General features: G+C 40.3%; 1 protein-coding gene across 3 annotated transcripts in view; it reads left to right on the top strand.

Moving 5' to 3' along the window:
• LOC134539791 (WASH complex subunit 4) overlaps window positions 1-24,165 on the top strand; it is a 74,489-nt gene that overhangs the window by 35,770 nt on the left and 14,554 nt on the right. Inside the window, exons 11-14 of one of the 3 annotated variants that reach the window (XM_063382055.1) lie at window positions 1,875-1,994; window positions 4,439-4,604; window positions 5,513-5,667; window positions 8,498-8,677. In XM_063382055.1, coding sequence (XP_063238125.1) covers window positions 1,875-1,994; window positions 4,439-4,604; window positions 5,513-5,667; window positions 8,498-8,677 — 621 coding nt within the window. Of the gene's footprint in view, window positions 1-1,874; window positions 1,995-4,438; window positions 4,605-5,512; window positions 5,668-8,497; window positions 8,682-24,165 lie in introns of all 3 variants that reach the window. The other 2 variants (XM_063382058.1, XM_063382056.1) reach the window with 2 other exon arrangements.

Here is a 24,165-nt window from a genome sequence, read left to right on the forward strand (position 1 = left end):
TAAAGGAAATTTCCCATTATTTTTTTGTTATTCTTACATGAAAATTATTGGAAGTGTTAAAGCCGACACAAAAATACGCTGTGTGTTAAAATTAACAGATTATAATGATCTTTCATTTCTTTTTTTTTTTTTTTTTTAATTTTTTTCTGATTTTCACATTTTGGTCAAAATGTCCAATTTTTTGACGGTTCCCGTGTCATTGGGGTTCTTGTGTATTTAACTATGGCAAGTAGAAAACGTACATGTAAACTAACCAGTAAAAATAGACTGTATTTTGACATCTTTTCTTTAGAGGTGGCCTGTAGGGCGACGGACTTGTCATGAAGGTTGAAGTGGGTTTAAGGCAAAGCCGTCTAGCATTTTGAGTGACAGCATCCTGCCATTATACGGCTGGTTTCTTGGCTAGTAGTGGTTTGGGAAAGCCTGGGGGAGGGGGGGGGGGGTTGAAATGAACTGTAAATTTCGGAAAACATCTATTACGACCCTATTCCTGGGAACCATGAGGGGTCGTTTCAGAGAGGTTTGACTGTAGGTTAAAATTTACTTCCAAGATTTGTTTACATAGTTCGTTTGTTAGTTACAAGAAAAGCTAACAAAAGCGTGTTAAAAAATTTCAAATTCTTTAAAGTGTTTTAAACATTATCTTTATAAACTTAGAATGATTGCTTAGAGTTATATGTTATTTTTCTTTCTCTGCCCAATACCTAGACTATTTACAATCAGTTTTAAATCATATACTATCTTTAATATTGTAAGGTTATAATGGCTAATATTTTGCTGATACTGATAGCTATATTGGCCTATTTGAACATTAAAAGATTCTTCAACCTAATGAATTATTCTCATTTAAACTTTCACTGTCTGAAGAGGAATTTCATTAATGATCTGTTAGTTGTAGTAACATTGTGTTAAGTTACTCAAATATTATATAAATTTAGGTATACAAAGTGGCTGTTACTAGTATTCTTCAGACATCAATGGCAAAACACTGGTTAAGTATCAGTCATATTGTCCCATTTCTTTAATGATTGTGAGATAGTATAGTCACCACAGCTGAGGTAGTTCTGTTTCTCTGATGACCTTAGATCAGAGGATCACATACATTTTTGAAGTCAGGGCACATTTAAAATCCTACAAATAATTATCGGCGCACCATATACAAATGCTGAGAAAAATCTTATAATAATTAAGAAAAATATTACAGAAAAAAAATAGTGTGATAAAAATATAAAATGAAACATTCCTTAAGTTTATTCAAGCTTGTTTACAAACAGTAAAGAGTGACTACAGCTCGGTACATACTGAATCAAATCACAGTTCGAGCAAAACCTGTAGAGTCGTTTCAATAACACATAATAAAGATATGCTAACGAAAACAGCAGTATATCCATAATAAAATGCTGTAGTATAGTAACTAACTATATTTATATTTGGACACATATTTCTCTGGAACACCACAGGGCGCTCCTGGAAATCTTCGAGGGTGCACCAGTGCGCTCTGGCGCATACTTTGAGAACTTCTGCCTTAGATGTTCAGTTGCAGTCATGGCTACCACCAAACTAATAGCAAACTCCTTGAACAGTCTTGAAATAAGGAAAAAAATGTAAGCTACAGAAAAATTAACTTCAAACCAAAGTATGTGCCTTGTTACCATAAACTATCATGGCTTTCTTTATCTTCAAATAAAAGTTAATTTTAAGTTATTAAAACTGTGAATCTACATGAAAAATCGATAGTTAGTAGTTTTTGCTAATAGCAGGGGCATCCGGCCACTTTTTGAATTCTTAAGGTTGTGCTGCTATCTCTGTCGGGTACATGCATTTTGTACGACCTGTTACTGATATGTAACTGTGCATATTTGTGCATTTCGCAGTTCATGTTCCATGCTCTGCAAGATTGTTTGTTGGCGATGAAGAACGCACAGCATGTTCTCTCCCCGGTAGCTCTGCAGAACAGCTTCAAGAAGGAAATTTTCGATCATCTGAACGATCTGGTGAGCAGCTAGTAGTGGTCCTAATTCCAGTGCGAGTTGTTTACTGGGTGTCAGAAATATTTTTTTAGCAGGTGTTGGTTATAGTTTAGACTGATTTTTTTTTCTTAGCGCACACAGAAAGTTCAAGTTCAATTCTTAACGTTAAGTAGAATCTTGCGAAAATGTTCTTTGTCTAACATTGTAACATTTTGATACTTCTGTAGTACCATTGATTTGTTCAAGCATTGTCTGGTATTCCTGAAGTCAAGTTGTCATGGTGAATCAGCGAAAAATGTGTCCCAAAAACTGGGGTAATGCTAAGAGAAACTAAAAAAAAACTAAAAAATTTTTAAAGCTGATTTCTGGAAGGGAAAATAACCAACACTCATGTTATCAACAAACACAGCTGCATATCCTGTTTCTCCGAACCAGAGAGACAGCTATTCCCCTCTTCCCCTTCATAAACTCTTTCACAACCAGAGGGGCATTGAGTGCTGTTAACAAAGGAAAATTCTTGCACAGCAGTTTTGTACATAATATTAAAATTGCTTCAAAAGAATTCACTAAGAAACTCAACTTACCACTCACATTCACAGTTCACACTAAAAAAAAAAAAAAAAAAAAAAAAAAAAAAAAAAAAAAAAAAAAAAAAAAAAAAAAAAAAAAATAGATATATATATATATATCACACTAATACTGCATTACTTAATAATGTGGGACTGCAAAATGTTTGAGAGTGATATGGTTTCACTGAAATATGCTTTAAACTGCTTGATAAGTACCTATGCATTATCACACCCCAGACCACATGGCTAGCAAATGGATTGGCCTAGGAGTGACATGCATGTATCATTAATCATTAGCACTTGCAGAAATAAAATTGAGCGCTGAAAATTATATAAGTTACAGAAAAAATACTGTTACTATTGTTGATTGGTTGCTGAAATAATGTCTCTTGGACACAAACTGAGACTACTGCTTTTTATTTTCTTTTAACGTAAATTCACATCAGCAAAATGGCCGCGAGAACAAATGTACATTGAAGCTTCATAAAATGCTCACGTAATCTCTTCCGAGTTCGCAATTAAGTCCTGTGGTTTCACACGAACTCACAGTACAGGCCGAAGGACTACATCCTCGAAACAAAGACGAAGTTTGGGCTATTACCGACGACCGTGGTCAAGAATTCCTTTGAGGATTCAAAAAAGTGAAAAAAATATTGATTATAAACGGTAGCACCCGGTCTACAGCTGCGAAATACTCTCTTCACACCATTAATACATACCTAATTTTGTGAGCCAACGGCAGACACCTGACCTTGGTACCTTGTTCATACGCTGACTGACGAACAAGACTACGCAGCCATAACTGCCCGAAGGAAGTTGAAGTTGCGTGAACCTCTCCAACCAATCACAGCACAGCCCTTACAAAACCATAGAAGCATAGAATTTACTGCACCTCGCAGCAAGGCTTTCATGACAGACATTACACCAAAAAAAATTGATCATAAAATCAGGTGACATGCCAATCTCAAAAATCCCTTAAAAAAATACCAGCCAATACATACTGGCGCATGGCAACTGCACCCTGACACACTCTTACAATCCTTTCACACACTTTCTGATTTCTGTCTCTCTCACTCTCGTTCTTACACAACCAGCCAACTATTGCATCAGCTTATTCAAACAAAAAATTGTGGCAAACAAAAAAAGTACAAAGGAAAACTACGTTACCACTCCCATTTAAGAACAAAGCAAAACAATACTTAAAATATGTGAAGGCACATAAATATGTAAATATACAAACGAACAGGTAAAAATTAAGCCTATGGGCTTATTCACTATAAAATAAGCATGAAATCATGAAACAGTGTAAATTATGATTATAAAACATATTGCAAACACACAAATACTTTTTAAAAGGAATAAAAAGCTTTTGTTTAATTTATATCAGAAAACCTAACCAATGTACTAAACATGATAAGACTCCATAATAACGTGTTAAATTAAATTATTTAACAAGTGGGCAGGACATTTGTCTGGGTTGTTACAGTATTAACACTTAAGATCGTGGTGTAAGTGTGATGCAAAAGTATGACGCAAATTTCATTCGTTCATCATTGATCACTTAGCTCAGCCTCAGCATTAACTTACTCATTATACTAGCTAAATATAACGACGTGCACAATGTGCTATGATTATTTTTGATTGTTTTCAGTTTTTTCCCTTAAATTTCATATGTGCATTTATTATTGTAGACTCAAATCTCATGACTTTGTTTTCTAAATGTTTTGTATGAAATATAAATATGAATAACAAAATATTAATTTTAATTTTAATATTTTTCTCTCATTTTTTCTTAATGTTACAGTGGCAGCATGAAATATTTTGAGATATTGCAATTTTTAGTAATGTGTATTTAGTGTACTGCATTCTCATTTTCTTATGTGAATTGTTTTCTGACAGATTTTGAAACCACTGTGCCAAGAAATCGAGACAAACCTAAGACTTCACGTCCACTCTCATCTCCAAGTGAACGAGAGAAATCCTTTCCAGACAGAAATATCGGACCCGTCTGCGTTGCTCCGGCTTCAGTCGCTGAAGTACCTGGACAAGCGCATCAGCGTTGAAGGTGTCGTGTTCACAGTGATCGTAACTCCAAAGTTAATTGTGATGTAACACTTTCTCTTCTTCCTACCAGTTGCATGGCAAGGTTAAAATTGAACGCTTAGTCAGTTTATAAATACATGTATGAAGTTCCTACAGGAATGTAATCTCAAAATGGTGTGTTATTTGACATTTGGTCACCAACATGTAGATGGTATATTACAGACACTTTATTGCAAGGTTAGGGGTGTCACCTATTTTGCTAATGCATATTACCTTATTTGTTCACCCAATGAAGCTGTATTATGGGATACAAATGGTTTTTTGTACAAATTTGTGCAACACGAAATTAATCATATATTGCTTCGCTCTTGGACTCTTATGCCATCCCTTTATTATATAATTTATCATATATTTCTTTGATGTTTTTTTCCAAGAGTCCGTGTTTTTCTCAATGGAGAGACACACCAAAGAATAACACCAGTCAAGTACTAAATTGTTATGCGGAAACAAGACTATGTTGCACCAGCCCAATAGAAGGTTATCGAAGTAACATACCTTGCAGCTTAGTTATTTTTTGTTTGCAGAGCTGCCCAGTTTTGGTGTCCCTCTCGAATATTCAGTGGACATCAGTGGTTGAGTATTCTCATGGGCCTCCCACTCAGGTGATTGAGGTTCGATTCTTGGGAGATCCAAACCCATGATTTTTTTTTTTGCAGATGTGAACTTTTGGTTGAGGGAAGGGGCGGCAAGAGGGGTTTTTTTTTTTCCTCTCTTTTCGTTCATTCTGTTAATGCCCTATTCCCCATCTCGTCACCCCTCACCGTGATGTCGACGATATATTAGAGATGTCCATCCCTTATCCTTTCATTCAGTCGTTGACACGCGCACACATAACACAATAGCGTACTCTGTGCGTGTCACGTGTTGCAGCGCGGGTGGAGCAGTACCTGGACCAGACCTTCTACAACCTGACGACGGTGGCGCTGCACGACTGGCGCACGTACGGCGAGATGCGGAGCCTCGCGCAGCACAAGTTCGGCCTGCGCACCGTCGAGGACCACCTGCCCAGCCAGACCTTGGAGCAGGTCAGGCTCTCCTCGCTCGAGACGGGCAGCAGGTTTACTTGAAGTACTAGAAAATCCTGCAAATTTCCCAGAAGAAGAGAATACACCAGCCCCTCGAAGTAACGCTGTTCGATTAGCGCTGTTTTGAAGTAACGATGCCAAGTAGTGCGGTCATATATTCAAAGTAGCGCTCTTTCTCGTCCACGTAATTAATTTTATTTTCATACGTACACAATGTAACAAACAAAATGCAACAAATTAAAAATAAGACGGCACTTGTGTAACATAAACATTATGACGAATCAAAAAAATAAATTACCTTTTTATGTAATAGTTGTTCCTTCAATCGCATATTTTTAAAGCCTAATTAAAATTGGACAGTAAATAATATTTCATAAATAGATTATCCGACGCCTACGTGTGTGTTTAGCTAATGTTTATACATACAGTAAGTCCTCTATTTACGTCGTACCGATTTACGTCGTTTCGGATTAACGTCGCTAATGTTTGAGTACTCATGTTTCAATTTAAGTTGTCGCCGATTCACAATAACGTAACCAAAACACCGTATATAATTAGTTTATAATTCTTTGTTTCCTTCGGTAGTTAATTTATACTATGTAGCGTAAGCTACACGTTCACCGCCTTATCTTCTCAAACATCATGAGGGACGCTTCCTGCTCTCCGCTGCTCTCCGCGCGGTGATGCAATACTACCAGCCCGCCCGCTCGGCCACCCACGTATCTCGCACATAGAAGTGTTATCTACTTCCCGCAACGACACAGCATTTTCTCCTACCCCTTTTCGTCCAACTCCTTGGCACTTCAGTAGAGGTGTAAAAGTAACTAAAAAAAGTGTACCCGTATGTATTCGTTACTATAACAATTAGTACTCGTTACTTTCGTATCGTTACTCGTTACTTCTGATACCGCATAACATGCTATGTTATGTAACAGCAACGAATTGAGTCGTATTTCGTACGCGTACAGTATGACGTCGCGTAAATAATAATAAATTGAATATAAACAATTAAAAGTATTTGATAATTAACAGCTTTTGTTAACCAAGAAACAATAAAATCTCATTAGAGCAGCTTTATTATAATATCTCTTTTAAGATAAGAACAAAAAACGTGAAAATACGCGATAATAAAAAACAAAAACGTACATATTTATAATTTGTAAAAAATACTTTCTTACATTGTTTCTGTTCCAATCTCAAACTTTGTCTACATACACAATACCTTTAATAAACAGTAAAAAACTTGGACGACGAATTTCCAAATTATACTTTTCTTAATAAACAAACATCGTTCTTTGTAACGAATAAGCGCGCGCATGCGTAAAACATACGAAAAATGCGAGTAACGAAATGCATTCGTGTGTAACGTTTCGTTACTCGTTACTAGATGCCGCACCCGTTACTCAGTAACGAATACATACCCGTTACTCAGTAACGAATACATACGGTTTGCTACAGCTCTACACTTCAGTCGCTATGATATCATTGAGTTGGCCGGAGTTTTAAACGTGCCGTTGTTAACTTTATCGTGATTAAATGCGTTTGTAGTAGGCCTACAGTATCAGCTCACTGCAATTTAAGGTTTTTTTCTGCATAAGATGTCTTCCAAATGACTATATATCTGTTTTTATATTTCAATCAATAAAGGTAATAAAGCAGCTGGTTAAATAACCATTCTATAAAGCTGAGAAGTACTAGTTGGACTTGTTTCCCACGCTGTCGGTTGTAATTTGCTGATAAAATTGCCCGTTGTCACGTCTGTATGCCAGCGCTTCCGGCCGACCTTGGGCCGTGGTCGGCCGGTGGCATGAAACATGGCTCATTTTGCGTCGTTTCTATTTACGTCGCGGTTTTCAGGAACGTAGCCCTGACGTAAACCGAGGACTTACTGTACTACGCTGTCTTGCAACTCAGTAGCAGCTCTAGTGGGAAATGCCGGAAGCTTTGGAGGCTAGTTCACATCTTGCATGACAGGCTGCGCTGATTCCTAGTCGTGCGCACACGAAGTTACTCTTTTTTTAGAATCGTTTTCAATATAAACTAATTACTAAACCTAGTAAGTACTACATACTTTATTCTGTGTTACGTAAATTTATTCTTCTCTATTCTTAAATATTCAAACAGAGCTTATATGTTAAAAATACTATTATTTTTAACTAAAAACTGTGACGTATACACGTGCTTCGTAAAGAAATATGAGGTAGTAGGCTAAGTACAGTTCAATTATGCCGCCTGTGATTTAAAAATAGTATTTTTTTAGGTTATTTGAACTTTAATTGCAATTTATACATTTATATTTTTCTTAAATTGTATTTATATGTGTTAACAGTATGTAAATACGTACATTTAAACGAAATAAATGTCATTTAAGGAATAGTAAACAAACGGATTTCAGTGGCTGGAAATCCAATTATTATGAATAACATGCCCTCTTATGGCAAAAACGTATTTGATTAGCGCTCTATTTTCCTGTAACGAGGGGCTGGTGTATATCATGATCTAACCTGCTGTATCAAGCAGACAGTGAAATTTTTTTTTTCAAGATGGTGTTTTGTTGAGTAGTCAGTCATACATACTATAAAAGAGCATGTGCAAAGTTCTGTCCATAATAAAGAAGTTTTGAGAGAATTAAGCCAGCTGTAGGGATGTTGATTATTTTGTTGTGAAAATTGCAAAAATCTTCTCTGCCCTCCCATAAACCTTTTCAACCACTTTTTGACAGTTGGATCCTTCAAAACATATTCTCCATAAACTTGGTTCAAAGCCTCGACAATTTCACGCCCGTTTAGATGACCGTCGCATGACATTGTCCTGTTCTTGTTTTTTGCAGGGCTTGGATGTGCTCGAAATCATGCGGAACATCAACATTTTTGTTTCGAAATATTTGTACAACCTAAACAACCAGATTTTTGTTGAACAATCGAGCAACAACAAGCATCTTAACACCATCAACATCAGACATGTGGCGAACTCCATCCGAACCCATGGAATTGGGATTATGAACACAACCGTAGGTATAAGCAACTTGCATATTTTTCATTTTGTAGTTTTAAGGATTTGATAAAGTTTGTATTTGTTACGTTGGATTTTAATATTTAAGATTAAAAAATGGAAGTTTTTCTCGGTTTTATTGGTTGGTAAAGCGTAGAGATCAAAATAAAGCAGTGGTAAAATTGAATGAATTACTGTATCATTTGCTATGGTTAAACGGTAATTATATTTTGTGTGTTGATAGGCATGTTATGTAAAGAGACAAGATGTTATAGTTTTATTTTTAGTCCCATTTCACTTTCAAAACAAGGTTTTGTGTGTTATTATTGTAATTTTTATAAAAGTTTTTTTAAATACTTACTCCACTAAAATAGTGGAAAATTTGTATGCTGCATTTTTATGATAAAATAATTTGTAGTAAAATTATCTAAAATATACATTCAAAACAATAAAAATAAATTATCAAGCATATGTAGTTTAAAAGTGATTCAATAAGGGATACACAATAGAACAAATAAAATTATTTTTTTCTGATCCATCCACTTTAGTACAATTTTATTCTGGAAACGACATTACTAGGATTTCAAACGTTAAAAGATTACTTTTTTATTATTTGAATTAAGTTTTGCTTAAATGCTTATTTCCAGGAAATAACTTGCATTTCAGTGCTAAATGATGCATTAACGTGCATTTAGAATTTATTCTTTTTTATGTTATTTTGGTTTTATCACAATTCACCATATACTGTGTTTTATCACATACCGTATTTACTCGTGTATAGCGCGCCCTCGTGTATAACGCGCACCACGATTTTTGCAACAAATTCTAAAGAAAGAAAAAAAATTTTCCCATAAATAAATTTTACTAACATTTTGTGGTACCTGTTAGGTAATTACCTATGAAACAAATGATGATTTAAATTGATGTGTGGTGATGCGTCAGGAAAATACGTAAACTCTGCTGTGTAGACGGAAGATAATGAAGCGCTGTATCGTCACAACTGCAACGGGGGAGTGCAGGAGGGAGGCAGTGACGCGGAGGACTAGATGACTCACCGGTAGCAGCTGCGACGAGGAAGCGGTAGGGGGAGGGGGAATGGCTACAACATTCTCTCTCTCTCTTTTATTTTACTAGCTGCGCTGGCTTTCTGTAGAGGGGGAGGTATAAAAATAAACAAGAGACCTGCGAGCTTGCGCGCGCACGTGTGTGTGGGTGTGTGTGTGTGTGTGTGTGTGTGTGCTGTGAGCGTGTGTGTGCGAGAGACCAGGTTGTGTGCGTGTGTGTGTGTGCTGTGAGCGTGTGTGCGAGAGACCAGGTTGTGTGCGTGTGTGTGTGTGTATGTGTGTGTGTGCTGTGAGCGTGTGTGCGAGAGACCAGGTTGTGTGCGCGCGCGTGTGTGTGTGTATGTGTGTGTGTGTGTGTGAAAGAGAGGCCTTGTTGCTTGTGCGTATGTGTGGGGGGCTGGCCAGAAACGTCACCCGTCACCCCCGTCACCCGGCAGTTAACGACTTCCACTCCTCCTCCCAGCCTCACCCCATCACTTTTTTTTCCCCGTGTATAGCGCGCATCCTTATTTTTTTCCTTTACTTGAGGGGAAAAAAGGGCGCGCTATACACGAGTATATACGGTAATAGTCGTACTCGCATAATCGTCGCCCTGTTTTTTTAGGGCATCAAAATTTGGAAACTCAATAAATGGTTCATTGTTAGGCATTGATATACTATGTCGGATCACTCCATTAATAAAACAAATAATTATCTCATATTTATCTATATATATAATATACAATGTGACATGATATTGTTATCACATTGATAAACTCCGACACCGTTTGACCGATGCCATGAAAGTTGGCACATCAAAGTGTTTTTTCATGGAGAAGGTTTTTATGCTAGCCATTTTTTTGTAACTCGCCACTAGATTGTGCTGCAGCACATCAACTTCTAAAACGTTCAACCAATCGCGATGAAAATTGTTATACATAGATATTTGAACATGGAGAATATTTTTTCGATATCCATTTTGATATAACTCGCCACTAGATAGCGCTGCAACGAATCAATTTGTATTCCATTCAACCGATCGCCATAACAATTGTTATATTGTGATGTTTACTGCACCCTTAATCCTCAATAACAACAAATAGTGATTGTGACTGTGATTAGGAATTGGTGAGTGAGTTTAAAATAGAATATCATTACCGTGTGAAATGCTGAACATAGATTTGAATAATGTAAAAATTTTGACATTTGAGAAACATAAAAGTGTAACGCCCCTCGTGCCTCAAAGTTGAATTATTTTAAATTAATTAAAAAGAGCCTTGGAAACTTGCTGGGTAAGAAAAATAAGAAAATTAAGTAATTGACCAGAGGTGGCACGAGGTGGAGAACAAGATAATTTGGATCTCCCTGACACAAGCAACTTGGGAGGAGTATGGATCTTTTAAGGGAAGAAGGTATATCTTAATAAATTAACACTACACAAGTAGCTTGGTCTATAGGTTCCCTGGTTTATTATTAAGGAATTTTGTGTTCGTATTATTCAAACCTGACAATAAAAATCTTAGTAAATAACAAAGTTAAAGGGGGCGCCCCAGGAGTAATTAAAACAGTACATGTTACACCTTAGCAAAAATTATTACATAATTAAAATTTAAAAATTGCACCAAATTTGAATGTCCCAACAATTACATCGCTGATTAGTTTTGTTGATTCTACATATTCTTGAGGAAAGCACTGTTCGCTGGTAGGCTATTCATTTGATTTATGTAGTTCGTAGCTAGAAAGTGGGGGGGGGGGGGGGATGTTGATTTCACATTACCACCCGGGTCTTCAAAAAATAACGTCGGGTCGCGGAAACCTCTCTTCTAACGTGACCCGCAGTGGAGGTGCGGGACCACGAGCTGGGAGCGATTTCTCTCTCCAGCACTTCGACCCTGTCTGAAACCCAAATCAAATCCAAAACGAATTAGACTTGCTTCCAGACAGTCCTATACCGTCGGCGCAAAAGGCCAACAAACGGGAATGGGGGGGGGGGAAAGGAAAAAAAAATTACTCACCAACCAGGGTGTAGAGTTCGGAGCTCACTAGGTGTCTCGCGCCGACATCAGGATGCCGCGGACCGAGAAATCAGGATGCGCGGACGAAACCGGAATTTTTAGAATTAAATAAGAATAAATAAAAATTTAACTACGCATGACTTTTCTAAAAACTACCTCTGCCTGGCTACTGTACAAACGGGATCACATCCCTTAAGCAAACTGACTACATTCTCGTGCACGCGAAAATCACCGTTCCCGCAAAAAGCCTCTTAGCGCAGAGGACGTAGGTGAGACGAGGTCAGTAGCCGAGGTCAGAGGGCTGAGTGCCCCGCAATCGGCCAAAACCCCTAATTAAATCGGGCGGTAAGGCCCCGGGTCAAAGGAGGGGGTAGGTTCGGTTCTAAGCCGAAAATTTCCGAAGGAGTCCGAGGCGGTCGTGGCAACAACACGACATGCGCGCTCTCTACCGGACCGAAACGAAAACAAAGAACAATCGACTTCTCCGGGCCGCGAGAGGAAAGCATAGTGCCTTATGGCACCGCGACGCTGCCTTCTAGCGGCGTAAGGGGGAACTACTTGAGGTGGTGAGCAGACTTGCCACCAGGTGTCATGAGGGTAAGCTCTGCACGCTGGCGACCAGGCCCGCGGTTACTTTTTTTGCCGCTAGATGTCAGGGATGTGTCTGTCGGACCCGGGAGAAGGTTTTTGCATCAGGTCATCGTCCCGTCCGGTCACTGCTCTTAGCTTAATTTCTCAGAACTAAAGTGAGGAGGAGAGAGAGGAAGGGGGGGCAGAAATAGCCACTAAGGTGGGAACGCAGCTCCACTGGAGACTGCTTCGTGACGAGACATGCTTTTCTCAGCAGGCCTCTACAAGGTAGCAGCTTGCAGCCCAGGAGCTGCTCAAAGCAGTTTTGGTCATGCAGGGAATTAAAATTACAAACTCGGGGCGTGACTGCAGGCGAGAGAAATTTCAACCGGGCTGACCATGTCCACATTAGACAGCAAAATATCAGATTGGCCCCCTGGGAAGGGGCTTCGGTCCACTGGCACCAAGTTTAAATCGGTGGCGTACACCGGCCTAACAAAAAGTAAATCACCCCCATTAACCACCAGACAAATTAAAAAAATGGAAACCCCAAAAAAAATTTAAAATTATAGAATAAATTAAAAAAGTGACGAAATGCGTAATTTCCGGCACATACTCCCCCGCTTGAATGCGGAGCATATAGGGAAGAAAAAAAAACAACACTTACACTGCTCAGTAAAACTAGTACCAGGTTCGCCTGTATCCTACTACTTATATTCTAACACCTTTGAGACGCGTCCGCCTCTCAGGCACAACATATCGATAACCCTTAAACAAACTTATTAACTAAGAGCTTATTAACCAAGTGGCCACTTAAAACTAATACAACCTAAAGCTAGCATTCTTATTTCTAGTACCATGGATTTTTAAGACCTCGAGGATTTCTGGCATGCGTAATATTAGAGAGTTCCCTATGTTAGGGTAAAGAAATTAAACACATCTACTTTAAGTCAGCATGTGTTTTCTTTAGATGGGAGATGTGCGCTCTGGTCACGCATTCTCCTGAACTGGGGTCAGCTAGGCTAACCGTAACTGGCGTTAAAAATCGCTGTATTTGAAAAGGACCTCTCCAGCGGTACGCCAGCTTGGCGGAAAACTTATCCACTGCCTTGCTGAGTGGGTGTGCCTTACAAAGCACAAAATCGCCTACCCTATAAGGGTTAGGAGATCTGTTTTCGTTGTATTTCTTTTTTCTGCTCTCATGAGCCAGGTTGAGATTTTTACGAGCTCGTCTCCAAATCTCCCTGATGTCTCTCGGATCATCGGGCAATAGGTCATTCAAAGACCAAAGATTTGAAAGAGGGGTATTAGGTCGGTAAGTGAACATGAGTTCGAAAGGAGTACTTTTGTGTCCTTCATGATGTGCATAATTAAAGGCCATTTGCAGCCACACCAAATTCGAATCCCATTTATCCTGCTCCTGCGCATGGTAAGCTATTAGAGCAGACCGGAGATTGCGGTTGAATCTCTCAGCATGCGAGGGCTGTGGATAATAAGGCGAGGTTGTGACGTGCAGAATGCCATGTGAGAAGCACATGTTCTTAAAAATCCTAGCCGTGAACTGGGTTGCATTATCTGACACTACTATAGACGGGACTCCCGACGTCTTGAAGATCTGATTACGTAGCGCAGATACAGTGTTTTCTGCGGTGGCTTTTCGCATGGGGATGAGCCAGACAAATTTTGTGAAGGCGTCAATACACACCAGCAGCATAGTGTTTCCTGTCTTTGAGCGCGGGAAAGGCCCGACAAAGTCGATAAACATCTTTTGCATGGGGCGCTCAGCCACATCTGAAGTTAAATAACCGAAACGAGTGTTCTGCGCTGGCTTACTCAGCGCACAGATTTTGCATAGTTTCACCTGCTCGGTGATGTCCTTGTGCATGCCGTCCCACACGAAATGACGTCGGATACCCTGAATGGTCTTATATATACCGAGGTGTGCGCCCACCGGCGAGGTGTGATAATAATGGAATATCATATTACGTAGATTTTGCGGGAGCACGATTTTGTATGTTTTTGATTGGGGGGTGCGTTTTTGCAACAGCCCCTTAGACATCCTAAAGTATTTTGGCGCCGTTCCTGAACTAAAACGTTTAATAATACTGGAAATGTGTGGGTCAGCTTCCTGCTGGCTCTGTAAATCCTGAAATGCCAACGGAAAGTCTGTCAATAGGGCTTGACATAAGAGTGGTGTTCCTTCGGGCGGAGTCTGAGTTGGGTTTTCGAACATGCGAGACAGTGTGTCCGCTACTATATTCTGTGTGCCCCGAATATGTTGGATTTTGAACTTCAAAGAGGAAATTTTTGCAATCCATCGCCCGAGTTTCCCTAATTGTTTCGGGTGTGCCAAAAGCCAGGCTAATGCCTGATTATCTGTCTCTAACAGGAATTCCCTGTGTTCTATAAATTGGCGGAATTTGTCAATGCCAAATACCACGGCGAGGCATTCTAATTCGTAGATCGAGGAGGCTTTCCTCTCGGCGTGGGTAAGTGTCCGCGACGCAAACGCAATGGGCTGTCTACAGCCTTCGACTTCCTGTGACAGTACTGCGCCTATAGCCACACTGGACGCATCAGTCTGTAAAATGAAAGGTTTGGTGAAGTCTGCCATGCGGAGTACAGGCGGGGAAGAAATCGCCTGTTTCAGGAAATTAAAAGCTTTTTCTTGTTCCGGACCCCATGTGAAAGGTGTGTTTTTCTTACGCAACGTATTTAGTGGTGCTGCGTGCTCAGCGAAATTAGGAATATATTTTGAGTAAAAATTTGCCATACCAATAAAACGTGAAATACCCTTAGGGTTTGTGGGAGGCGGAAAATCACGAATAGCTTGAGTACGTGAAGGATCAATGGTGACTCCCTTGCTAGAAACCAGGTGTCCTAGAAAAGACAGTTCTTGGACTGCAAACTTAACCTTTTTTGTGTTGACAGTTAACCCCGCTTTACGAAATCTACTTAGGACTTCCTCTAAATGTTTGATGTGTTCTTCAAATGTTTCTGAATATACGACGACATCGTCTAGGTAGTTGTACACTGTTTTGAATTTTAGATCTCCTAGTATCTGATCCAGGAGTCGAGTTAGTACTTGGGCTCCCGTGGCAAGTCCGAAAGGTACTACTGTGTATTGGTACAAGTTCCAAGGGACACAGAAGGCTGTGATGGGTTTTGAATCCGCAGTAAGGGGAATTTGGTGGTAGGCAGAATTTAGATCAAACACACTAAAATATTTGGCTTTACTGAACCAATGAAAAGCAGTGTTTAGGTCTGGCAAAGGTATGTTTTGTATCACTATTTTCTCATTAACTTTTCTATAATCAATTACACATCGTTGTTGATCCTTGCCCTTAGGCACCAGAAAAGCTGGGGAACTGTAGGCGGAGGTCGAGGGTTCGATTACCCCTTTTTCCAAAAGCTCCTGAACATGATTGCGCATCGTCTGCATCTTAGGGCCTAAAAATTGATAAGGGTGAGATTTCACTGGTATTTTATCCGCTAACTCAATTTGGTACTCGACTAATTTTGTGCGACCTAATTTACTAGTCAAGACATCTGGAAAAGTTCTGCATAATTTATCAATGGCGGCCCGCTGCTGTGTATTAAGGTGCTCGTGTGAAGTGGTGTTACCCTGATCCAAGATGGCTGCCGTTGGCTCGGCCGGAGCTGAAACTATTTGTTCAGGGGTCCCACAAGGAATAGGATTACCCATGTTGAATTTGAAAACGAAATTCTTCGCCTGAAGATTAATGATTAGACCTGTCTTGGCAATGAAATCAGACCCGTAGATTAGGTCTGTGGCAAGTTGATCAGACACCAAAAATGGGAAATTCCATGAATATAAATCAATCTTCACCTTGATCACAACTGCTAACATAATATTTAATGGCTGCTCTGAAGCTGTGAAACATTGTAACTTAGTGGTCTCAGTCTTTAGAATTAATTTGCTCTGTTTTAACTTGTTAAATAACTGCCCAGAAATCAGGCTGCGCGCTGATCCTGTATCAATTAGTCCCGGTACAGTGTGTTCGCCAATCGTTGTTACTGCATACGGAATTACTGTAGGAATATTACCAAAAATTTGGTGGCACTTTCTCTTGCCCTTATTTGTAGGATCAACACACGTTTTACATGAGTACGTGTGCGTTGAATTACCATATCCCTTATTTTTGTTATTTCTCCTGCTATTGTGCTTTCTTTCTTTATGTTTGTGACCTCGCTTGTTACTTTTATTCCTGGACTCCTTGTTGTTAGGATTATTGTTTTTGTGTAATGGTGTTTCTTGTGTACTGCCATTACTTGGCGCAAGTTGAACTTCCCACTTATAAGAAAAATTTTTAACACTTGAATATTTCGGTGGCCCTGAATAAGGTTGTTCAGGCCACCGTGTTATGCGTTTTTTGGAGTGTCGCCATTTTGTTTGTTTTTGTGGTAACACTGGGCCAGGGAATGCCCGTCTCTTTTACAGAAAGTACAATGTGCATTTTGTTGATATCTCCCTTGTGGCCTTGAAGAGAAAAATGTATTGCCCTGATGTTTCTGTGCTGCATTCTTATGTTGCGAATTACTGCGCTCCGTTCCCGCGCTGCTACCTTGTTGACTAGCGAATGTGGCTTGTTTATTTCGCTGAAAATCAGCGTATTCTATGTTTGTGGCGTGTACGCAAAGTTTGTCAAGCTCAGCATAATTTTGGGGGCGTGCCTGCAACACTGAGCGCGAGCGCTCCGCTGGGTTCAAACCGTCTAGAATCGTACTCACGACCTCTCTCTCGGAAACCTTTAGCCTGAGTACCTGGTTGGCTTCGCGTATGTCAGCCACGTAATTTGGCAAGGCTTCATTACGCTGCTGCAGTCGGTTAAACCACTCCAACCGGATGTTTGTGAGTAGCCTACTCGGTATACAAAAATTTAACACGTCTTCATGAAACTCGTCGAAAGTGAGGTCATTCTCAATGGCTGCCATGATCCTCTCACTTAGGGGAGCTTGGGTGTACGGGTAAACAATTTCAAAAATTTGTTTGTCGGGAATCCCTCCCTTTTGTCGTAGCTTTAACAAGACTCGAAGGAAATCAATCAGTTTGTGTGCGTCCAGACCCGACGCCTCTGGCAATTCCTTGAGTAGCCTTTCTACAGGATGGGTGATTTTTCCATAGAAACTGTAGCCAGTTTCTGGGGCTGTCGTGCTCCGCAATACTGAGTCGTGGGGCTGAGCCGCGGCTCCTGCCGGCTGAGGTGAAGGCTGGTGTGACACCGGGTGCGACTGAGTCTGTTCCCGAGTCGCACCCAAGGGACTGATTTGTGGTGGAGTGAGCTGGGGCGTTGTGAGTGGCGGCTGCAGAATACCAGCACTCGGAAGTGGGGTGGTTTGCCATGAAGGAAACTGTGGCTGAAATTGAGCATAAGGGTTAAAATAGCCCTGAGCGATCGGATACGGGAAAAACATGTTTGGTGGGTATGGTTGCGTCATTTGGTGTGCCAAGGTTGGTAATCCCTGTGAAAATGTCACGCTAGTGACGGGGTGGGTTGTCACATGACTCGTTGTAATGTTTGTCGCCGCTGTCGTCGACTGCACAAGCGGCTCTGAATGAGTGGTAGATACGTGTATCGGTTGGTTTGGAAGCGACGTTAGTGGCTGTGAGTCAGGGGCTGCGTCTGGTAATCTGCTCGTTTCCGTCTCCTGTCTGTTTACCGTCGCCCGTACTTCTGATTGTCGCGTGTCGGGTTGCTCTACTCCCAGGGGCAAGCTAGGAGCGTCCCCTTCCGGGAAGGCGGGACAATCGATGCCTAAAGCCTGTGCCCCAGCCACATAATGCTGACTGCGTCGTGTGTCTTCCAAAACGGCTGCTCTCGCCGCCAATTTTGAATGGAAACCTGCCGTCTGTTGCAAACATCGTTCTACCTCTTTTATATAAATTCCATGGAGAAGGTCTGCCGAAAGCTGTTTCAGGTTTTGCAAACGTCGGGTAACATGTTTTAGCCTGACTATATGTCGCTCGACATTGGGTAAATTTTCCTCCACATCTAGATAGCTTACGAAAGCCGATATATCATAAAACTTGGCGCAAGCAAGGTTGAATTCTTCAGTTACATCTAAATCCAAATTCGCTACACTAGTGGGCACACCATCATGAAGGGCGGCCCTGAGCCTCTTCCTGAGGACTTGGACATTGCCACTGGAGGGCAAATTGCGTAGCTGTAACTCATAGGTCAGCTCATCTGACAGCAATAACTCCGGCTTAAACATACTGCTCGGACGTAAATTACTGCTAATTAAAACAAAAATTTAACACACATGTACGATTCAAACGTACACCATAAATACTCCTCTCTTAACTACTATCTTAATTTTAAATACCTCCTAAGGCTTCCTATATTAATATAAACTACCAACTAACCCCAATGCGCGGGGAGTAAGTCACACTTTCAAGGTGGGGGGGTATGTGCCCAAACTTATTTGCGTAAAGAGTCGCCGTACTACTCAGACAACTGCGCGAACGTCCCCTGTCAGGTTGACCTGCACCACCTGTATACTCAACAGGGGGATTGACCTGCCGCTCGCAAGGTCGTCTCCCACGATGGACAAGGGAGAGGGGTGTGCGGGAGGAACAGGGCCGTGTCGTCGCCCTCAGATAACGGGCGTGTCGCTGGCTCAAGCGGGGTGATGGGGAGGGGGGGGGGGGACGCCAGCTGAGGCGAGAGATAAGACACGTCTCGCTGCCGGCCTGCTAGCGGACCGGACGCCGCGACTTCTTGCGCTGCGCGCAGACTAAGTCCGCACGGGACTTTAAAACTCAATCATAACTTTAAAATAGAAAAGCAATATAACTACCGGGTGTACCAGCGATCAGTTCACAATGTTATTATTACAAAATTGCTATCACAAAAATTAATTAATTTAATTTTTAAATTTTTTTTTATATTTTATTTTAGGTATGCCTACTTTATTTAGGTATGCCTATAGACCAAACCATGCTCTGCTACCAATTGTAACGCCCCTCGTGCCTCAAAGTTGAATTATTTTAAATTAATTAAAAAGAGCCTTGGAAACTTGCTGGGTAAGAAAAATAAGAAAATTAAGTAATTGACCAGAGGTGGCACGAGGTGGAGAACAAGATAATTTGGATCTCCCTGACACAAGCAACTTGGGAGGAGTATGGATCTTTTAAGGGAAGAAGGTATATCTTAATAAATTAACACTACACAAGTAGCTTGGTCTATAGGTTCCCTGGTTTATTATTAAGGAATTTTGTGTTCGTATTATTCAAACCTGACAATAAAAATCTTAGTAAATAACAAAGTTAAAGGGGGCGCCCCAGGAGTAATTAAAACAGTACATGTTACACCTTAGCAAAAATTATTACATAATTAAAATTTAAAAATTGCACCAAATTTGAATGTCCCAACAATTACATCGCTGATTAGTTTTGTTGATTCTACATATTCTTGAGGAAAGCACTGTTCGCTGGTAGGCTATTCATTTGATTTATGTAGTTCGTAGCTAGAAAGTGGGGGGGGGGGGATGTTGATTTCACATTACCACCCGGGTCTTCAAAAAATAACGTCGGGTCGCGGAAACCTCTCTTCTAACGTGACCCGCAGTGGAGGTGCGGGACCACGAGCTGGGAGCGATTTCTCTCTCCAGCACTTCGACCCTGTCTGAAACCCAAATCAAATCCAAAACGAATTAGACTTGCTTCCAGACAGTCCTATACCGTCGGCGCAAAAGGCCAACAAACGGGAATGGGGGGGGGGGGGGGGGAAAGGAAAAAAAAATTACTCACCAACCAGGGTGTAGAGTTCGGAGCTCACTAGGTGTCTCGCGCCGACATCAGGATGCCGCGGACCGAGAAATCAGGATGCGCGGACGAAACCGGAATTTTTAGAATTAAATAAGAATAAATAAAAATTTAACTACGCATGACTTTTCTAAAAACTACCTCTGCCTGGCTACTGTACAAACGGGATCACATCCCTTAAGCAAACTGACTACATTCTCGTGCACGCGAAAATCACCGTTCCCGCAAAAAGCCTCTTAGCGCAGAGGACGTAGGTGAGACGAGGTCAGTAGCCGAGGTCAGAGGGCTGAGTGCCCCGCAATCGGCCAAAACCCCTAATTAAATCGGGCGGTAAGGCCCCGGGTCAAAGGAGGGGGTAGGTTCGGTTCTAAGCCGAAAATTTCCGAAGGAGTCCGAGGCGGTCGTGGCAACAACACGACATGCGCGCTCTCTACCGGACCGAAACGAAAACAAAGAACAATCGACTTCTCCGGGCCGCGAGAGGAAAGCATAGTGCCTTATGGCACCGCGACGCTGCCTTCTAGCGGCGTAAGGGGGAACTACTTGAGGTGGTGAGCAGACTTGCCACCAGGTGTCATGAGGGTAAGCTCTGCACGCTGGCGACCAGGCCCGCGGTTACTTTTTTTGCCGCTAGATGTCAGGGATGTGTCTGTCGGACCCGGGAGAAGGTTTTTGCATCAGGTCATCGTCCCGTCCGGTCACTACTCTTAGCTTAATTTCTCAGAACTAAAGTGAGGAGGAGAGAGAGGAAGGGGGGGCAGAAATAGCCACTAAGGTGGGAACGCAGCTCCACTGGAGACTGCTTCGTGACGAGACATGCTTTTCTCAGCAGGCCTCTACAAGGTAGCAGCTTGCAGCCCAGGAGCTGCTCAAAGCAGTTTTGGTCATGCAGGGAATTAAAATTACAAACTCGGGGCGTGACTGCAGGCGAGAGAAATTTCAACCGGGCTGACCATGTCCACATTAGACAGCAAAATATCAGATTGGCCCCCTGGGAAGGGGCTTCGGTCCACTGGCACCAAGTTTAAATCGGTGGCGTACACCGGCCTAACAAAAAGTAAATCACCCCCATTAACCACCAGACAAATTAAAAAAATGGAAACCCCAAAAAAAATTTAAAATTATAGAATAAATTAAAAAAGTGACGAAATGCCTAATTTCCGGCACAAAAGACTATGAGTTTAATGAGCGCCAGCACAATATCCAGTGTAAATCTTGACTGCAAGTTATTTATTTTTAAAATGACAAGATATTCAGACATTCATTCCAAAAGTGGACTCAGAAATTCGCCATTTTGAGCTATGCAGAGCTATTTTCATGAATTATTCAAATACTTATATGAAGTTGGTCCCGAAAACAATCAAATTTCACTTATTATTGAACTACATACTAGCAAATGACTTACAAATAGGATTTTTATTAAAAATTAAGTGTAACACTTTATCAAATTAACATTGGACTAGCTAGCAATGTGTAGAGGTGGCTTTAATGTGGAACAGATGTCTTGTTTCTTGGTTATCCCGTGGGTGTTTATTTGAGAGAAATAAAAAATAAATAGCAAATTATTCAATCTGTTCAAGGAAATGAAACCAAATAGTTAACATACTGTTATAGAGAACAGTAATATCTTGGTAAGCAAACTATTAAATTTGACATTAACTCAGGACAATTTCAAAACTACAATCATCTAGTACATACCAAGGATTAAAGGTACCGTCATCACCAGAACATAATACTATAATTATGTGTTTTTTTAGATTAACATCCTTCGTACAGTTTTCAATTCTCTTCAGTAAGGAACCCTCGGAAGATGCTGACTTGGTATATTTCAATATTTCTCTTCACTGATTTGCTGACCGTAGAGGCAGAATCCACCATGTGTCCTAGACAGTTCTGCGAACTATTCGACGGCACTAATGTTACCGCATAGAATTCAGTAGTTACTTTTACAGCTTGCGTATCGTTGTATTAGGAGCCACGATGTGATGCAGAAAGTTGAGCAAACTATTCGACGGCTTTGAACTAGCAAAAAGACAAAGTAGAAGGCTACTTTTTTTTATACACATGTATCCATTCCCAGCTGATGTATATTTTTTATCCGTTGTTTCCCAAATAGAAAAAATGCATTTTCTTGTTAGTTCCTTCTATAAAAATTAGCACTTACGTTACAGTTATTTTTTATATATATATAGATATACTGAACACACATCAAAGCTGCACTTCAAAGCACCAAGAATGGCTGTAGTTTTGTAATGGAAATGTTGAGTTTGAATGCTGGTAAATCTCACAAAAAAAACAATGTTGGATGACGGTTGTTTCTTAAAAACCTGTCAAAATAGACATGTGAAGATTGTGTACAGTGCCAGTTCACATTTACAACATTGAAAAGGGGGGGGGGGGGGAGAACCGTCAACACCGCTACATGGCACCACGCACTCACAGAATCCACACACATAAACTCTGGCTAGATATTTTTTTGGATTTTCACCTCCTCCATTTGAGTGCTAACCCAACAAGTCACTTTACTTGCCAGCCTTCAGGTGGTAGTGATGGGCAGAATGATAGAATTGACCGAATTGATTCATTTAAATCAGTTCTGTGTGTTCGTTAGTTTCAAAGATTCGTTCATTTCGTTCTTTTTGTTGACCACCGATATATAACAGGTGGCACATCTCAAGAGTTGTTTCTCATCCACCCATTCGAGTATTCATTACGTCTACTAGGCGGCTGGCCTTGTTATATAATCTGGTCGGCTCGGATAGCTGAAATTCCAGATGTCTTGTTACAAAAAATGTCCATGAACAAATTTCAAGCTCTCACAGACAGATTTAGTAAACAAAACCTAGGCAATACGTGAATAATCAATTTAACGTGATACTTTTTGGGACACTAAACCCTACTTCAATCGCTTTTCATGTTAATCTTTTTATTTTATCAGCTATTGTTTTCGCTTATGAATACATGCACGCTGCAATCACGGATTACTCGAACTCCCGATGACATGAATATTTTACGAACGTGTCAGACTGGCATATTTACTTCTCTCGTTCTCTCTGAGTTATATATTTTCTCGAATCACGTTCAGGTTTTGAGTAATCAACTCTTAAATTACCATTTCTTTACATAGCGAATGAATTGTATGCTTTCACTCGCGCAAAGATAATATTATTTTAATGATTAGTCTACAAACGAAACATCACTATGGGCAGGCGGGTGAGTGGCGGACGCAGCACAATGGTGCCATTTATGATGCTATTCATGCACTGCTAAGATATTTTAACTTAACTAAATTTAACTACTCATGATGTTATATATACTATTATAAACTAGCACAGTAAAGTTATTTACGCACATACTGAATGATGTACTGCAATGTTAAAATTTTATTTTTTACCAAAAATTAAAAACTCGCCTAAGGATTACACTACATTTGTTGACTGGATAACGTCTTATAAATCGATGAACGCCGGCTGCATGCACAAAAAATTGTCACGTTCCGCCTGAGCCGAGCGTGCAAGAACCGGCCACCCACCGTGCGAGAAAATCATCTATAATATCAAACAGGTTAAGGCGGGCTTTTTAACTAGGTAATTGTTCGTGATTATATTTAAACAAATTATTTAAATTAAATTTGCAAAAACTGTAAATAATATTCGAAAATTATAAAGCATGCAATTTTTCATCAATGTTTTCTTATGACGTTATCACGTAAAATTATCGTCCGTAAACCGACTTTACAGACAACCCCCTTTTTTTAAATAAAAATTGGCATAAAATTAGTGACTCATATATGGGTAAGTACTGTATTCCAATGTTTGGCGGTTTTGAGGGGGATGGGAATGGATATGGATGGTTTTTTTATTATTATTTTAAAAAAAATTTTAAACTTTTAAAAAAAGTCTCGTTTTAGAAACTTTGCTGCTATTAAGTTTAAAAAAATTAGGACTGGAACTATAAATAAATACATTTATAACTATTTTAAAAAATTTTCCACATAATAACTAATAAGTTTATGTTTATTTATTTACCTTCAGGAATGTCTTGACAGGGATAGTACCCAAAAATACAAAAATAATTGGTTGTATACCTA

Source organism: Bacillus rossius, chromosome 16 (genome assembly GCF_032445375.1).
Source record: "Bacillus rossius redtenbacheri isolate Brsri chromosome 16, Brsri_v3, whole genome shotgun sequence".
In the NCBI taxonomy this organism is placed as follows: domain Eukaryota; kingdom Metazoa; phylum Arthropoda; class Insecta; order Phasmatodea; family Bacillidae; genus Bacillus; species Bacillus rossius.